This window comes from Pecten maximus, chromosome 4, assembly GCF_902652985.1.
Source record: "Pecten maximus chromosome 4, xPecMax1.1, whole genome shotgun sequence".
Classification (NCBI taxonomy): Eukaryota; Metazoa; Mollusca; class Bivalvia; order Pectinida; family Pectinidae; genus Pecten; species Pecten maximus.
The window spans coordinates 14601945-14617861 of NC_047018.1; the positions used below are offsets into that span (position 1 = coordinate 14601945).

Consider the following 15917-nt stretch of genomic DNA (forward strand, 5'->3'; position numbering starts at 1 on the left):
ATTTTTGTACGTCCCCATTATTTGATTGATGTAGTTTTACATTAGCCGAACATAGTAATATAGAGCGGTAACTAAACATTCCATCTTTAGACAGACTATATATATAGGTTTATCGACGATTTTTTTCTCTTACATTTATTGTTTACCTCTTCAAACATTTAACAACTCTGTGATTTGTACACTAAATACAGTAAGTGAGGCAGCTTTAGTATAAAAACCACTTGTTCTAAATGATAAGAAAATATCGGCTAAATTCAACAACAACTAATCTTACGGATTTCTGCTGGTTAAGGTATATCATGTAGGTTCATTGCAATCAAACAAATATCTACTAAGCTATACCTAAATTAGCAGTTAACTACAAAATTGTTTTCGTGGATTTAATTGCGATTGATGAATTCCGACAATTATTTGAATCACGTGCTAATAGACTGTTTCACTGTCAATCACAGCATTAGGTCATGTAAAGCGTTCCTGATTTCACGTCATGTCCATTTCATTCGATGATCGACTATAGTAGTTTTGGGTATATGGAATAATGAATGGTTTGTTTGGAGCAAATACCAGGATTACATCTTTCTTCGCTTAAATAACTGTGTCTATAACGTAATGGGAAGCGTTTATTTTAAGTATAGAGCGCCTAATGGGCTAGCCATAATAGGTAATATCGTATTGCTAATTATCACGTAATCAGTTTCAGGTTATAATGCAATATGACGTCAGGTACCTGGTACTACGTCACCGATCAATCAACAATATTGGCAGTTTGTATTGACTTTATGATGAAAACATATACGGGGATCATTATCATTTTAACACATTGATTTGTGCAAAAGAATCATCATACTTCATTAAACTTGTGAAGTAATGTTTGAATTCAAAATGATTAACAGGTGCTTTTCAATTCGATATGTACTATCTTCGACACTAATTACTGTTCTCGTCACTAAGGACAATTCTCTACACTAAGTACTATTCTCGTTACTAAGTACTGTTCTCGTCACTAAGTACTGTTCTCTACACTAAGTACTATTCTCGTCACTAAGTACTGTTCTCGTCACTAAGGACACTTCTCTACACTAAGTACTATTCTCGTTACTAAGTACTGTTCTCGTCACTAATTACTGTTCTCGTCACTAAGTACCGTTCTCGTCACTAAGTACTATTCTCGACACTAAGTACTGTTCTCGACACTAAGTACTATTCTCGTCACTAATTACCAATCTCGTCACTAAGTACTGTTCTCGTCGCTAATTACTATTCTCGACACTAAGTACCGTTCTCGTCACTAAGTAGTATTCTCGTTACTAAGTAGTATTCTCGTCACTAAGTAGTATTCTCGCCACTAATTACTGTTCTCGTCACTAAGTACTGTTCTCGTCACTAAGTACTGTTCTCGTCACTAAGTACCGTTCTCGTCACTAAGTACTATTCTCGACTCTAAGTACCGTTCTCGTCACTAAGTACTATTCTCGTCACTAATTACCAATCTCGTCACTAAGTACCGTTCTCGTCACTAAGTACTATTCTCGACTCTAAGTACCGTTCTCGTCACTAAGTACTGTTCTCATCACTAATTACTGTTCTCGTCACTAAGTACTGTTCTCGTCACTAAGTACTATTCTCGACACTAATTACTGTTCTCGTCACTAATTACCGTTCTCGTCACTAAGTAGTATTCTCGCCACTAATTACTGTTCTCATCACTAAGTACTGTTCTCGTCACTAATTACTGTTCTCGTCACTAATTACTGTTCTCGTCACTAAGTACTGTTCTAGTTCTCGTCCTATACGCATACTTATCGCCGTATATATATTAATCACACGCAGTATGCAATGTGACGATTCTTAATTCTCATCGCAACACGTGTATTTTACTTTGAACAGAAACGCATCTCACGTGACTTAACGAGATATTCATGTATCGGGTACTTGGGTTAATATCGTTAAGAGAGGTACAGGTCGGTGATGACTATGGTGATATTTCTGTTAATTATCTCACTGTGAAACTCTTCATTTTAGATATATATATATATTTATCCTTATCATCTGCAGTGTGTATGTATTGATATGCTGTATCTCATCAGACCCCTAATAAAAAAAATAAAAGCGTTTGAGTTCATGTGGGAACATGAAATTTTAGAAGATTCAGATTTAGTACATTGTACCATTGATACGGTTCTATCAAGCTTATTTGTGATGGCACGACAGATAATGAACTAGCTGAAATACTGGTTGGTTTCATTATTATCATTTCAACTCAGATTGATTAAGTGTTTGATATTTACAGAGAAAAAAATGTCAATATTAAACCCATCAAAGCGCTTTGAATTGATGTGCGCATTTCTAGACAATTATATTAATTAGACCGCGTAATGTTATAACTGACCGGGAGACAATTACTCAATATTAATTAGACCGCGTAATATTATTACTGACCGGGAGACAATTAGTCCATTTATTTACTCTGTTCATTATCAATTTACATGTCGTCCTCTGCTAATGGGTTTACACTTTCGATATTATGTTACAACAATATTTGAAGTTGTACATCGTGCAAGGTTGGATATCAACATGTCGTTAAAGTCAGGACAAGAAATAGAGGATGTTGAATGGTTTCCCATATATAATATAATATTGATTCTAACACGATTCGTTTGCAACGCGTGTTTTGATTGGTTACGGACCACGTTCTAATCTGCGATAGAACCATGATCTATCGTGTTAAGCCATGCCCCTTTTCTAATCAAAACAATATGGCGTCAAGTTCGACTCGTAGCGAAATTCAACACTCTGCACCATTTATGATTGATGGCCCATGAGATTAGAATCGAAAGTGAAGAAATCGAAAAGAATGAATTAACTGAATAAATTTAACAAAAACCGTTAACATCATTCTTACCGTCATTTATTGATTGAAACGTTCATTTCGTCCGTGTGTAGGCATCTAGCCAAGTAAATTCCGAAATGAAATGGAACAAGTGCACACAACTTCACATAACGGTTGAGCCTGTAGAAACGCATCAACACTGACTTTGTCAAAACGTCCATGTCGTTATGCATACTGCAGAGTAAATCCAAATATGTCGTTTAATCTTCGGTAACAGGACTTTTACAACAATCCAAAAACACCGCTTCGTCAACATACAGATCGAACTCTCGCCAGTATGGGCGTGACCAATTGACCGACTTTGAAAGCTTCTTTCTGATTGGTCAATCAGCCACAGTAAGACACGTCACTAGCGGAGGTCACAGAGTACTTAAGCGCGTTCTTGTAGCGATGTAAAACAATGTTTCGAAATATATGCGATATGGCGTCAAGTTCGACTCGTAGCGAAAGTAAATATATGCGATAGTAAACGTGTTAGAATGGGGATAGTACATGTACGTTGTTTTTCGTGGCTATACTGGCGATTAGAACATGAAATTTGGTTTAAACTCTCGACCTATCGGTCTCGAGTTCAAACCAAATTTCATGTTCTAATCGCCAGTATAGCCACTCAAAACAACGTACTATCCCCTAAATATAACATATATTTCACGAGTATGACAGAATATCGATATTTTCACGAGTGCGAAGCACGATTGAAAAATATCGAAATATTCGGTCATACGAGTGAAATATGTTACATTCAACTGGAAACTATTAATTTTTCTTTTTATCGCATTTTATGATAAAAGACAAAATTATCGAAAAATTAAAAGTGTAAAAAAGTGCGGTTTTCGGTAACATAATTCAAGACGTCATCTCTTTGTGACGTTATTCATCTTCTACTTGACGGCACCATTTTGAAATGTCTGATCAGCGCATTTTAAGCGTTTTCTGCTGTTATATGAGAATCGGGGCATGAAAAGCTAACGTCAATTAAGTATTTTGCCAAAAACTAGTCTGAATATTTCAGAAATAGAGCAAAATAACCGATCGATCTCTCTTCGACTCAATTGGAAAAAATCAGCAAGTTTCAATAAGATGAATACAAAGGTCCGCTTTGATTGTTCAGAAACGAAAAACTTCATCGCTGCAGTGAAAATATGTTTTATTAGTTTGATATTTCTTTATTTCACTGGCAAAAATGCAATAAAATTTCAGACTTCTTATATTAGTAGATTTGATTTAGAAGAAGTTTTAATCTATTGCCAATTTGGCGGCTATTTTCAAAATGTATTTTTCTTGCATTGTGTGCAAGGCTCAAATTTCATATTTTTAGACTTAACTGTTTTCACTTAAACCATCATTGCATTTGCAATTTTGAATGTTTTAAATTTAAATTTCCATTAAAACTTTGCAATGTTCAATACATTGAAAATTATACACAACAAATTGGGGAAACAGCCATTTTTTCCATTCTATTTTCACATTTTATTGTAACTGGAGCTCTTTAGAATTGATCCCCAAAAAGCTGAAAAATAACAAATATTAGTTCGGTACAAAAGCATGAGCACGCTGACACCCATTTTTATGTTTTAGCAAGAGCTACATTTTCCCATTTGATCTGCAAAATATCTTAAAATGTTAGGCATGAGAACTTATATTAAGCCTTAAATCTAAAAAAAAAAAAAAACAATTGGGAGAAATTGGATATTTTATACTTCAAAATTTAGGGGTATGGGTTAATGGGGTGTGGTCAATCTAACTTCAAAATGAAAAAATAGGAAAAGAATATACTGGGTACGTCAATTCAGAAAACATTCACACATATCCGATAACACACTTTTGAAATATTGCTTTGATTTTTTGTGCGCAAGTTCAAAACAGTAGAATTCACATAAAATCACATATCATGTCAAATTCTAATCTTTGATCCACCGAGAACACTGACATTTGATTTTCTGTTCAGTTTTTATATCTCTGTATTCTCCCCTTTAAAGTGAGGTATAACATTTAAAATGTTAGTCGTCAGAAAATTTTGACTTTTCACCAGAGCAGATCCTTCATAGTGATCTCTATGACTATAGTATCGCTCTTCTCTTTCTTACAATATCCTAGAACTCATAAGGGTCGTATTGTATTTAGTTTATTGTCAAAGTTTTCTCTTATTTCATTATTTGGCATTGGTCTGGCGTTCAGCTACTCAGCAAAGTGCGTTCCTGTATCAATACTTGCTTTCATCATCTCTCGATTGTCCCCATTCTTCTCCATGTGTTCATCTATGTGTTTTTTTTAATATCGATAATTTTTATTATGAATTTATCAAGATAGGAATTTACAACAACAATATAATATTCATCTACCATTTAACTACGTCACGTACGTATTACCTGAACTACGGCACAACCACATTGTATAAGACCTATAACAATATACTACCACCGCTGATCAATAAAACTATTTACACAAATCAAATCAAAGCATTAAGCGCTCAGATTGACAGAACAATGAATAAAGGAACAATAGCTGGACGTGTTTATTACTAACGGGAGGGGGTCGTTTATAAAATATTTGGGAAGAGTATTCAATAACAGTTGTTTTGTACGGTTGATGATGTTTAACTCCGTTTTAAGTCGTGTCCTTGAGTTTGTGGGTGTTTCTAAACTGGCGTCCCATGACATAAAACATGGCGAAAGAGATGTTATCGGTTCCGGGCTCCATACGATGTTGGAAACAGGGATCGTGGTGTGTTCAATCAAAGATAGCCCCTACCGTATCTTACAGGTAAGTCTCGGGCTCAGCTATTTATATAAGGTATGTGACAATAGTACATGTAGCTATTTATGTTCAGGTATGTGACAATAGTACATGTAGCTATTTATATAAGGTATGTGACAATAGTACATGTAGCTATTTATGTTCAGGTATGTGACAATAGTACATGTAGCTATTTATATAAGGTATGTGACAATAGTACATGTAGCTATTTATGTTCAGGTATGTGACAATAGTACATGCAGCTATTTATATAAGGTATGTGACAATAGTACATGTAGCTATTTATGTTCAGGTATGTGACAATAGTACATGTAGCTATTTATGTTCAGGTATGTGACAATAGTACATGTAGCTATTTATATAAGGTATGTGACAATAGTACATGTAGCTATTTATATAAGGTATGTGACAATAGTACATGCAGCTATTTATATAAGGTATGTGACAATAGTACATGTAGCTATTTATATAAGGTATGTGACAATAGTACATGCAGCTATTTATATAAGGTATGTGACAATAGTACATGCAGCTATTTATATAAGGTATGTGACAATAGTACATGCAGCTATTTATATAAGGTATGTGACAATAGTACATGTAGCTATTTATGTTCAGGTATGTGACAATAGTACATGTAGCTATTTATATAAGGTATGTGACAATAGTACATGTAGCTATTTATGTTCAGGTATGTGACAATAGCACATGCAGCTATTTATATAAGGTATGTGACAATAGTACATGTAGCTATTTATATAAGGTATGTGACAATAGCACATGTAGCTATTTATATAAGGTATGTGACAATAGTACATGTAGCTATTTATGTTCAGGTATGTGACAATAGTACATGTAGCTATTTATATAAGGTATGTGACAATAGTACATGTAGCTATTTATGTTCAGGTATGTGACAATAGTACATGTAGCTATTTATATAAGGTATGTGACAATAGTACATGTAGCTATTTATGTTCAGGTATGTGACAATAGTACATGTACCTATTTATGTTCAGGTATGTGACAATAGTACATGTAGCTATTTATATAAGGTATGTGACAATAGTACATGTAGCTATTTATATAAGGTATGTGACAATAGTACATGCAGCTATTTATATAAGGTATGTGACAATAGTCCATGTAGCTATTTATATAAGGTATGTGACAATAGTACATGCAGCTATTTATATAAGGTATGTGACAATAGTACATGTAGCTATTTATATAAGGTATGTGACAATAGTACATGTAGCTATTTATATAAGGTATGTGACAATAGTACATGTAGCTATTTATATAAGGTATGTGACAATAGTACATGTAGCTATTTATATAAGGTATGTGACAATAGTACATGTAGCTATTTATATAAGGTATGTGACAATAGTACATGTAGCTATTTATATAAGGTATGTGACAATAGTACATGTAGCTATTTATATAAGGTATGTGACAATAGTACATGTAGCTATTTATATAAGGTATGTGACAATAGTACATGTAGCTATTTATATAAGGTATGTGACAATAGTACATGTAGCTATTTATATAAGGTATGTGACAATAGTACATGTAGCTATTTATATAAGGTATGTGCAAATAATACAGCTCACCGTTTATCTAAGCATTGAACTGCTTTAAGTTGGCAGTTATAGGCTGATAATGCCAGCCCAACAAAGGTAAGTTTAATCAAGAGCATGCTAGCGCTTCATTTTAAACAAGTTAATATTTGTGTACAGATGTAATTTCCCTAAACAGAAATATTACTCTAGTATCTCATGCTATTGCGGTTGATAATATGCAAGTTACTTTAAAAATCCTATCTTGAGGTTTAATTGATAACTGAATAGTTGTCTCTGGTTTTCACTTGAGAACTCATGCCTATATCCAATATTCACAAAATATAAACTTTATTACGTAACTGCTATGCCATATCCCTCTCAATAACTTGATATTTTCTCTAGAGAAAAGGCATTAGTTGACTAGACAAACTGTGGAACGCGAGAATCAAGCTGTTTAATTTTTTTTTTCACTTTCATGCTCAGTGACTGGGTCCAGTCAACGTTATTCAATCAAACTATTTTATTTAATTTGGTTTTAGAATATATCTGATGAGATTTGAAGTAAGAATGAACTGAATAAAGAGTAAAAATAAATATTCACAGATAAACTCTGTATCTCGGCCTATAATTCAAGGATTTTAAACTATATAAAATATTATGAGATGACATTAAGGTGCATATGAAATTATCAAAATCAGGAAGAGTTAGAAAATAAAGGGAAATATATATATTATTATAACTGGCTATCAGCGGATTCGACCATTAGAGTTTGTACAGTGTTCCCAACATCACCACGAGAGATGCAAAAGTTTTGTCCCGTGACTAAAGTTGAAGAAGGCCATGACCAAGTTTTATGGTTAAGATCAGGCCACCACTGAAATCAATTATACTTTATGTGTGTCCTTAATATACCAACACTATCAAGACGAACCTGTTCCATACTCGTTGAAGTTTGTTCTGTTATTACCACCCCAAGTCGGATTTTTCTAACGTGGAATCATGCAGATAATATGATTAACCCTTCTTGATTGAAACTCGGCTCGGAAAGAGTGATTACGCTATAAATGAGAAGAGAGTATCGTGTGCATGTTTTTGACACAGATGAAGGATATTGAAGTAGCAGGCATAGGAATTAAGCATTTTAAGATGTAAACAAATGCTATGAATGCAATATAGGGATGTCGAGGACTATTCCATTTCGAGACAACACTATCACACAAAATAACTCTCAAAACAGTCGAATAACTTACTAAGTACATCACACTTACACTTTAATTTTAAGATTTCAATTTTCAATTTGGCCAACAGATCATTAACAGTGATGTCACAATAGATTCATGGTCAATCTTGTGCCAACTTTGATAGTCCTAAGAGGAGAGGACCTAGTATACCTAGATAGACCTTACTGTTGTTATATACCATTACACTACATTAGTATACCTAGATAGACCTTACCGTTGTTATATACCTAGATAGACTTTACTGTTGTTATATACCTGTACACTACATTAGTATACCTAGATAGACCTTACTGTTGTTATATACCATTACACTACATTGGTATACCTAGATATACCTTACTGTTGTTATATACCATTACACTACAATAGTATACCTAGATAGACCTTACTGTTGTTATATACCATTACACTACATTAGTATACCTAGATAGACTTTACTGTTGTTATATACCATTACACTACATTAGTATACCTAGATAGACCTTACTGTTGTTATATACCATTACACTACATTGGTATACCTAGATATACCTTACTGTTGTTATATACCATTACACTACATTAGTATACCTAGATGGACCTTACTGTTGTTATATACCATTACACTACATTGGTATACCTAGATATACCTTACTGTTGTTATATACCATTACACTACATTAGTATACCTAGATAGACCTTACTGTTGTTATATAACATTACACTACATTGGTATACCTAGATATACCTTACTGTTGTTATATACCATTACACTACATTGGTATACCTAGATAAACTTCACCTTTGTTTAATTCCATCACATTACATTGGTATCAACCATACTTAAATTATATCAGTATCATGAATCGGAGATAAAACCAATGGAAAAACGTCCGAGAATACCTCAGGAGTTGGCACACATATAGCTATAAAAGTCAAGAACCGTGATACCATCGCAGTTTTATGACCTGTTCGTGATTACCATTTCCGCACCTCTATTTTCACACCAATACATAATACATTGTAAACACATTAGTGATATGTTATCTGATAACAGTCAAATACCTTTGGCCGTGTCAGAAACCAATCAGCCAAGAGTTGGATAAAAAACACCTGCAACACTGACCACTTCGGTAACAAATACATATCTATAGTAGTAGAAGGGATCGGACTAGAACCCAGCAATTCGGAACTATAGAACGCCTTGAGCTACCTAAATCTCGACCCAAATAGCTTTGTAAATATCAGATAACTATGAGTTCGATACTAGCAGTCGATTATCATTAGACTTGCATATAAATGGTAGGTGAAACACTGATTTCACGTTCGATTAGGTCATTTTCGGGTTTATTTCGCTGAATGGCTATGATTGTTGTCCTATTTTGAACCATTTCTCTCCAGAGAGTCCCGACATAATGAATATATCCTAAATCAAGGGCAAGAAGCTTGGGCGATTATAGTGTAAAGAGATGTTGTAGGAATGGCTCGGGAGACGTCTTTTCAATACAGCATCTGCTGTGTATTATATTGTCTTCTTGTATCTGTTGTAAAATATCATTTCGGATTACTGTGTGATAAATCTGGGGTTGTCCCCGAATTTTGTCTTACCCTGCCCGGACATCGGAGTCGGTTTATAAGATACACTCTTATTTACAAACCCGTTATCCGGATCCATTCAACTGAAACACAGATTATCGGGTAAGCGCTCCTTTCATTTTGCATTTAACATTATAGTGTTCAGATTCCTTTGTTCTCCCCTATTTTGATCCCGGATTCCACACTTTTGGAGCCTAGCAGCCCTGTGCCGAGTCCTTGGTTTGGTTTAGAGTTATATTCACGATTCGGTATATATAACACAATCTACTATAAAATCAATACTTGGAGACGCTATTTACGTACATGTTTTATATCATACATTCATAATAATCTATTTTATTTCATTTGGTGATCTGTTTACCTCCAGACCATTTTCTGTATTTTGATGAAGAGTTTGATAAAAAAAGAACAAAGAGATATTATGCCTTCTTCTCCCATTACAAAAATAACTTGAAAAATTGACATCGGTTGAAATTTCATTATATGCATATTGTGGCAAACATTCCTAATGTTGTTATATACTTATACTTTTATTAATAACCCCATCACGTTGACAAATCGGATTTTTAAGTCCAATGTATCTTTACTATGGTCGTATATTTCTTACAATTTTTCAACTTTCATCAATGTTTTAATTAACTTCGTACTTTTACCTGTAGATCAAAGGACATGAAATAATTTATTTAGAGTTGACATCTATTTTGGTATATCTAATCATCGCAAATATTCTTAGACAGCCACACAGTCTAATTGTTTTATCTTTATCATTAGCACATCTTAAAAGTCTAAAATATTTAAGTATTTTCAAAGCAAACAAATAATGCAATATTGATTTACTATGCAAAATTTATTCATTTTACCAACCATTGCGAAGCAAGTTCTATTAATTTAATCACGCTTGTTGGTTCCGCTCGAAGCACACGAAGGATATTAGTGTGCATCGGAGGACGCCAGAGTACTCCCCCTCCCCTCGACCCATACCTCTCCATGTCCGACTTAAAACCGCATAGGTGATAGGCAAATATGTAAACAATCCACTCACAGTTAACTACATGTATATCTAATATTTAATTACAGTTGAAAACAATTGCTCAATGCCATACCATCTCAGCTACTTTCAATCTACTCATGTGTACTCTTTCAGCATCCGGTATTTTGATGTTTGTTTACTTTTTGGATCACACGAAATGAATAACAATATACTCATTTAATTATCTCAGGGACTAATTTAGATCCCATGTCAACACACCTCTGGAGTTAGTAATTCATAATGTACTCAGAGTGACGTAGACACATTAAATCATTAGTAAACTATGGGGTCTGTATCAGTCTATACTTTGATGCTTTATTCTGAACCTACTTGGACGTTATCTGAAACATCCCTCATTAGGTACTCTATGAACACACTCCCCTGGAGAATAATGGTAGACAGGTTCTTGGATCTGGAGGTGTATAGCGTATATTAAACCATTATTTCTTCAAACATTACCAATCCCTTACGGTCAGTTTTATACCATAAACTCAATAAGTGTTGGACCACCTCCAATAGTAACAGGTCACCTGACCGGTCACGTGATCACGTACTTAATGAACTATACAGACAAGACAAACTAGAAATCAATTGATATAGGAATAAAGTTCATTTGATCGTTAAAGTTTGATATGTTATAATTTTTATCATCAGATCAACACATTAAAATGAAATAATGAAAAAAAAATAACAACAAAAAACGACATCAAACAAACAAATAAAAGCAATAATAAATACAACGAAATTAGACTAAGGGGGTCATCCTGTTAACAATTCGTCAACCCTCAACAGACATTGATTATATGGTGGTCGCGCGAACAGTGTGACTCCAATTAATATGGCTACACCAGCAAAGTGACAAGACGATTACCTAATACACCTGCTTGGGGAAATTACGAGCGAAGACATATATTGCACGTCGATGTGTGTCGTCCCAGTAATACAGGAAGATTCTTAAATACATCCTTCCTTACAACAATGAATACATATTCAATACCTAATTGTAACTTTATACGCAAACCTATTCAAAAACTTTGAACACGTATCATGCAGAACACCATGTCGTTGACAAATAACAATTTTAGTATGAATCAACGGCACTTTTGTTATGATATGCTAGTACAAAATGGTATAAAAAGTATGGATATCATATCAAAATACTCTGGCAAATATTTATTTTGATCGTACGTTGCCCTTGGTTGTCATTTTTGAGTTATTGTGATTTCGTTTGCATGTCGGTAGTTATCACGATGAAAGAAGACTGACCCTAAAACTCTTAAGACAGAGATAACTTGAGAACAATTGATTTACAATGCTCTTTCATGGAGACTAAACCTATCTATTAGGATGTTTGTATATGTAACAAGACTTTCATTTCTGCAAGGTATGCAACACTTAGCTCAGCCAACTTATAATCATTCTATTACAAATAGAAGGCTTACATAAATTTACTTGACCCTGTTTCCGTTATGCTTTCATTTTTCACTGTATTCGATATATTCCCGACGGTTTGATATTTATACCCCGCAACGAAGTTAGGGGGGTATACTGGAATCAGGTTGTCCGTCCGTCCGTCCGTCTGTCTGTCTGTAGATGCATTTTGTCCGGACAACTCCTCCTAAACCGATGGGCCAATTCCGATGAAACTTCACGCAAATATTAATGATCATGTGTAGATGTGCATGCCACTTTATTTTTCTCAAAATTATGGTTGCTATGGCAACTGGTCACTATAAACAGGGTTTCTGATGAAAACCATAACTTTAAGTTTGTCCGGACACCTCCTAAACCGATAGGCCGATTTCAATGAAACTTCACACAAATATAGAGGACCATGTGTAGATGTGCATGCCACTTTTTTTTCAAAATTATGGTTACTATGGCAACTGGTCACTATATTACTGGGTTATCTTAGTAAGCCTCTAATTAACAGTTCCAATTCACCATTGACTCGTGCAGATTGCGTGGGTATTAGTCAGCCATCCTGGCGACAGTTCTAGTTAGTACAACACTGAGTCCCATTCACCAAAGAGTTATCTTCAATAAACGTTTTCGTTTTCCTAGAAAGACGAAATACCCCAGTTACAATTCGTTATTTCCCATCTACTTTTCCATGAACTATAGTATTGGTGATATGATTGTTTAATTTTTACACTACGAGGTTCCTCTGGTTCTTAGATTGTGCTGGTGACCCGGAGGTTAGTGTTTACCTCGGATGTTATATCTAAATTGATGAACCTTTTCAGAATGTACAGATATGATGAAGGTATGCAATATCCAATTATGTTGCCAAAATAATTGAAGATTGTATTTTTATTCATGCTGCAGCTGTATCAGTCACTGAATTGATACATAATATGTGTGTCCTTTCACGTAGCCTTTAGTTTTCTGTAATTATATTTGTTAAAATATAATTGTAACAAAGGAACTGTCACTTTATACAGTCAAATTGTAATTAGAGGGTTGGTACCAGCTACGGAGCGTGCTTTGGTAACTAAATTAATGAGAATATCAATATCCATCAAATATACCTTTATGCTATTTGTTGATTTACTGCCGAGTAGTAAAGACAAACAACCATCGAGTGTGGCTTCAAACGATAATCAGACAGATGGTACTATTAGTGATCTATGTACAATAAGGGGTCAAGCGGATCAGCCTAACAGCCAGGTAAATAGAATGGGGTTGGTAAAATTCAGATAGACACACAATGAGTCTGTGATCATTAAAGACTCTGATGGAAGATAGCTTGAAGATATGGACCAATGAGTACACACCACTACAGAGCAGTGCTTCTAATGCAATACTGTGATCAATAACCGGTGACTGGCGTTCGTACAGATTTCTGATTTCTTCGAGAAGGGAAAATGTCCTTGAGTGGAGGAACAATGTAATATGAAAGTGACTCCAACCAAGGCACCTGTCACTAGGACGGATGGGGAGGTGTGCCTCCTTTCCTCGAGTCCCTACAGAATCCTCAAAGTGAGTATGGTACAACGCATAATCAGATATAATGTATCGCGATGGTGCAATAAGTATTATGGTTCCAATATGTTTATTAACGTGATGGATGTATACTTGGTGAATGTACTGACATACTGTGATTCTGCATCATTTGTTTCTTCATGATTTATGTGCTTATTTGTTTAATTATTGAGCAGCAATTATGCCAAAATATTATATCATAGAAAATTGAAAAGGAAACTATTGCTTTATAAAAAAAAACACATAAAGTTGTACTGTAAACGTTATCAGGAGAAAGAATGAATAGCTGGAATATATGTTACAGAAAAATAAATTGGTGGAATAGCCAGGTATGGGAGAACTGTAACACAAATAAATAAGTATGGAATAAATTTTACATAAACAATTAAGTATGAAATAATTGCTACGCAAACAAATGATTATGGAATCACTCTTACACAAACAAATTAGTAAGGAATAACTGTTACACACATACATAAGTATGACAAAACTGTTACACAAATGAATAAGTATAGAATAACTGCTATACAAACATAGAACAAATAACAGAAGTACGCTTTCATAGGTCGACCTAGAATTAAAGAATATTCTTCTACACTGCTTATTCCAGAGCTTGTTTACTGCTGATTAATGTATACATTGCAATGAGATGTAACATCTGTTGCATTTTATTATGAGATTTTAAACACCTCTTCCAACTTTAAATTATTTCTAACCCTTCACTTAAGAGTCGCGAGTTCGAAACCCACGTTGGACAGTTGCCTGGTACTGAGAGTAAGACGGTGGATTTTCTCCGAGAACTCCGGCTTTCCTGCTAATTCAAAAAAAAAACCCAATAAAGACAACGGAAATATCAATATACGTTTACCGGTGTAAAATGCTTGGAATTGTCTCTAATTGCTGTACTTAATTTTTTATTTAGATTTTTTTTACTCTTATGTAAGATAAGAACTGAAATTAATTCAGGTATGTAAAACTGCAACAGAAATCCATATATACGAACACACATGCATCGCTGTCGTAAATGTAGTAACAATTCACAAGTCTCTTATGACTAATGTGGAGTTCGAATTTAAAGCGAATTTAGCTGTAAAAATCAGGTTGAAAATATAATCAGGCGTATTAATCTTAGCCTACCATCAATAGATGGCTGGCAGTCATCTTATATTTGGAGAATCGAGGTTTGTTTTCGCTATTTTTTGAAAGTACTGTAGGAATATTCCTCAAACTTCCTGTGTTGGTTCCTTTTTGTCCCCAGTTGGGCAAATCTTAGATTATGAGAATTGAAGTTTGTTACCGCTATTCATTGAAGAGTACTGGGGAAATGTTTCTCAAACTTCACATATAGGTCCCACTTGTTCACGTTATCAGATTATCCAGAAGAACAAAGAAAGAAAGGAAAAGTAGAGAAGAGATCAGTCTGATATAGAATCAATAAGATCAATCAATGATGTGCACCAAGATTTCTCTGGGATCTATTGTTAAAAATATATAATATAACTAAGACTTTCCCTTAATTATAAAAACTGAACGTACCTGAAACCGTGTTTGATAAATACATTAATCGATACAAAACAATAACGAAACAAGTCGGTGTGTGATTCTCGGGAAGCTGAGATCACGGACCTTCCTTTGGTGTCGAGGTTGTGTCCTTGGGCAAGACAAGACACTTGATTACGAGTGTTTTCATGTAGCATGCGACAGGTATACAGTGACGTAACAACAACAAAAAGACTCCTTTCTACAGTGAACTTGTTCGTGAAGGTGATATAAACAAAACAATTAAACACCTGACAACAATAACTTGTTAAAAATTCTAAAAAAAACAAAACAAACTAAAAACAACGTAATTCTATTTCAAAATCAATCAG

At 34.4% G+C, this 15917-nt stretch overlaps 1 protein-coding gene across 2 annotated transcripts in view; it reads left to right on the plus strand.

Annotated features, from left to right (window-relative positions):
- LOC117325328 (transient receptor potential cation channel subfamily A member 1-like) overlaps positions 1-15917 on the plus strand; it is a 49848-nt gene that overhangs the window by 1345 nt on the left and 32586 nt on the right. Inside the window, exon 1 of one of the 2 annotated variants that reach the window (XM_033881466.1) lies at positions 13798-14043. The exons of the other annotated variant lie outside the window; for it this stretch is intronic. Coding sequence (XP_033737357.1) covers positions 13957-14043 — 87 coding nt within the window. The 5' untranslated portion in view covers positions 13798-13956. Of the gene's footprint in view, positions 1-13797; positions 14044-15917 lie in introns of those variants that run through there. 2 annotated transcript variants of the gene reach the window in all.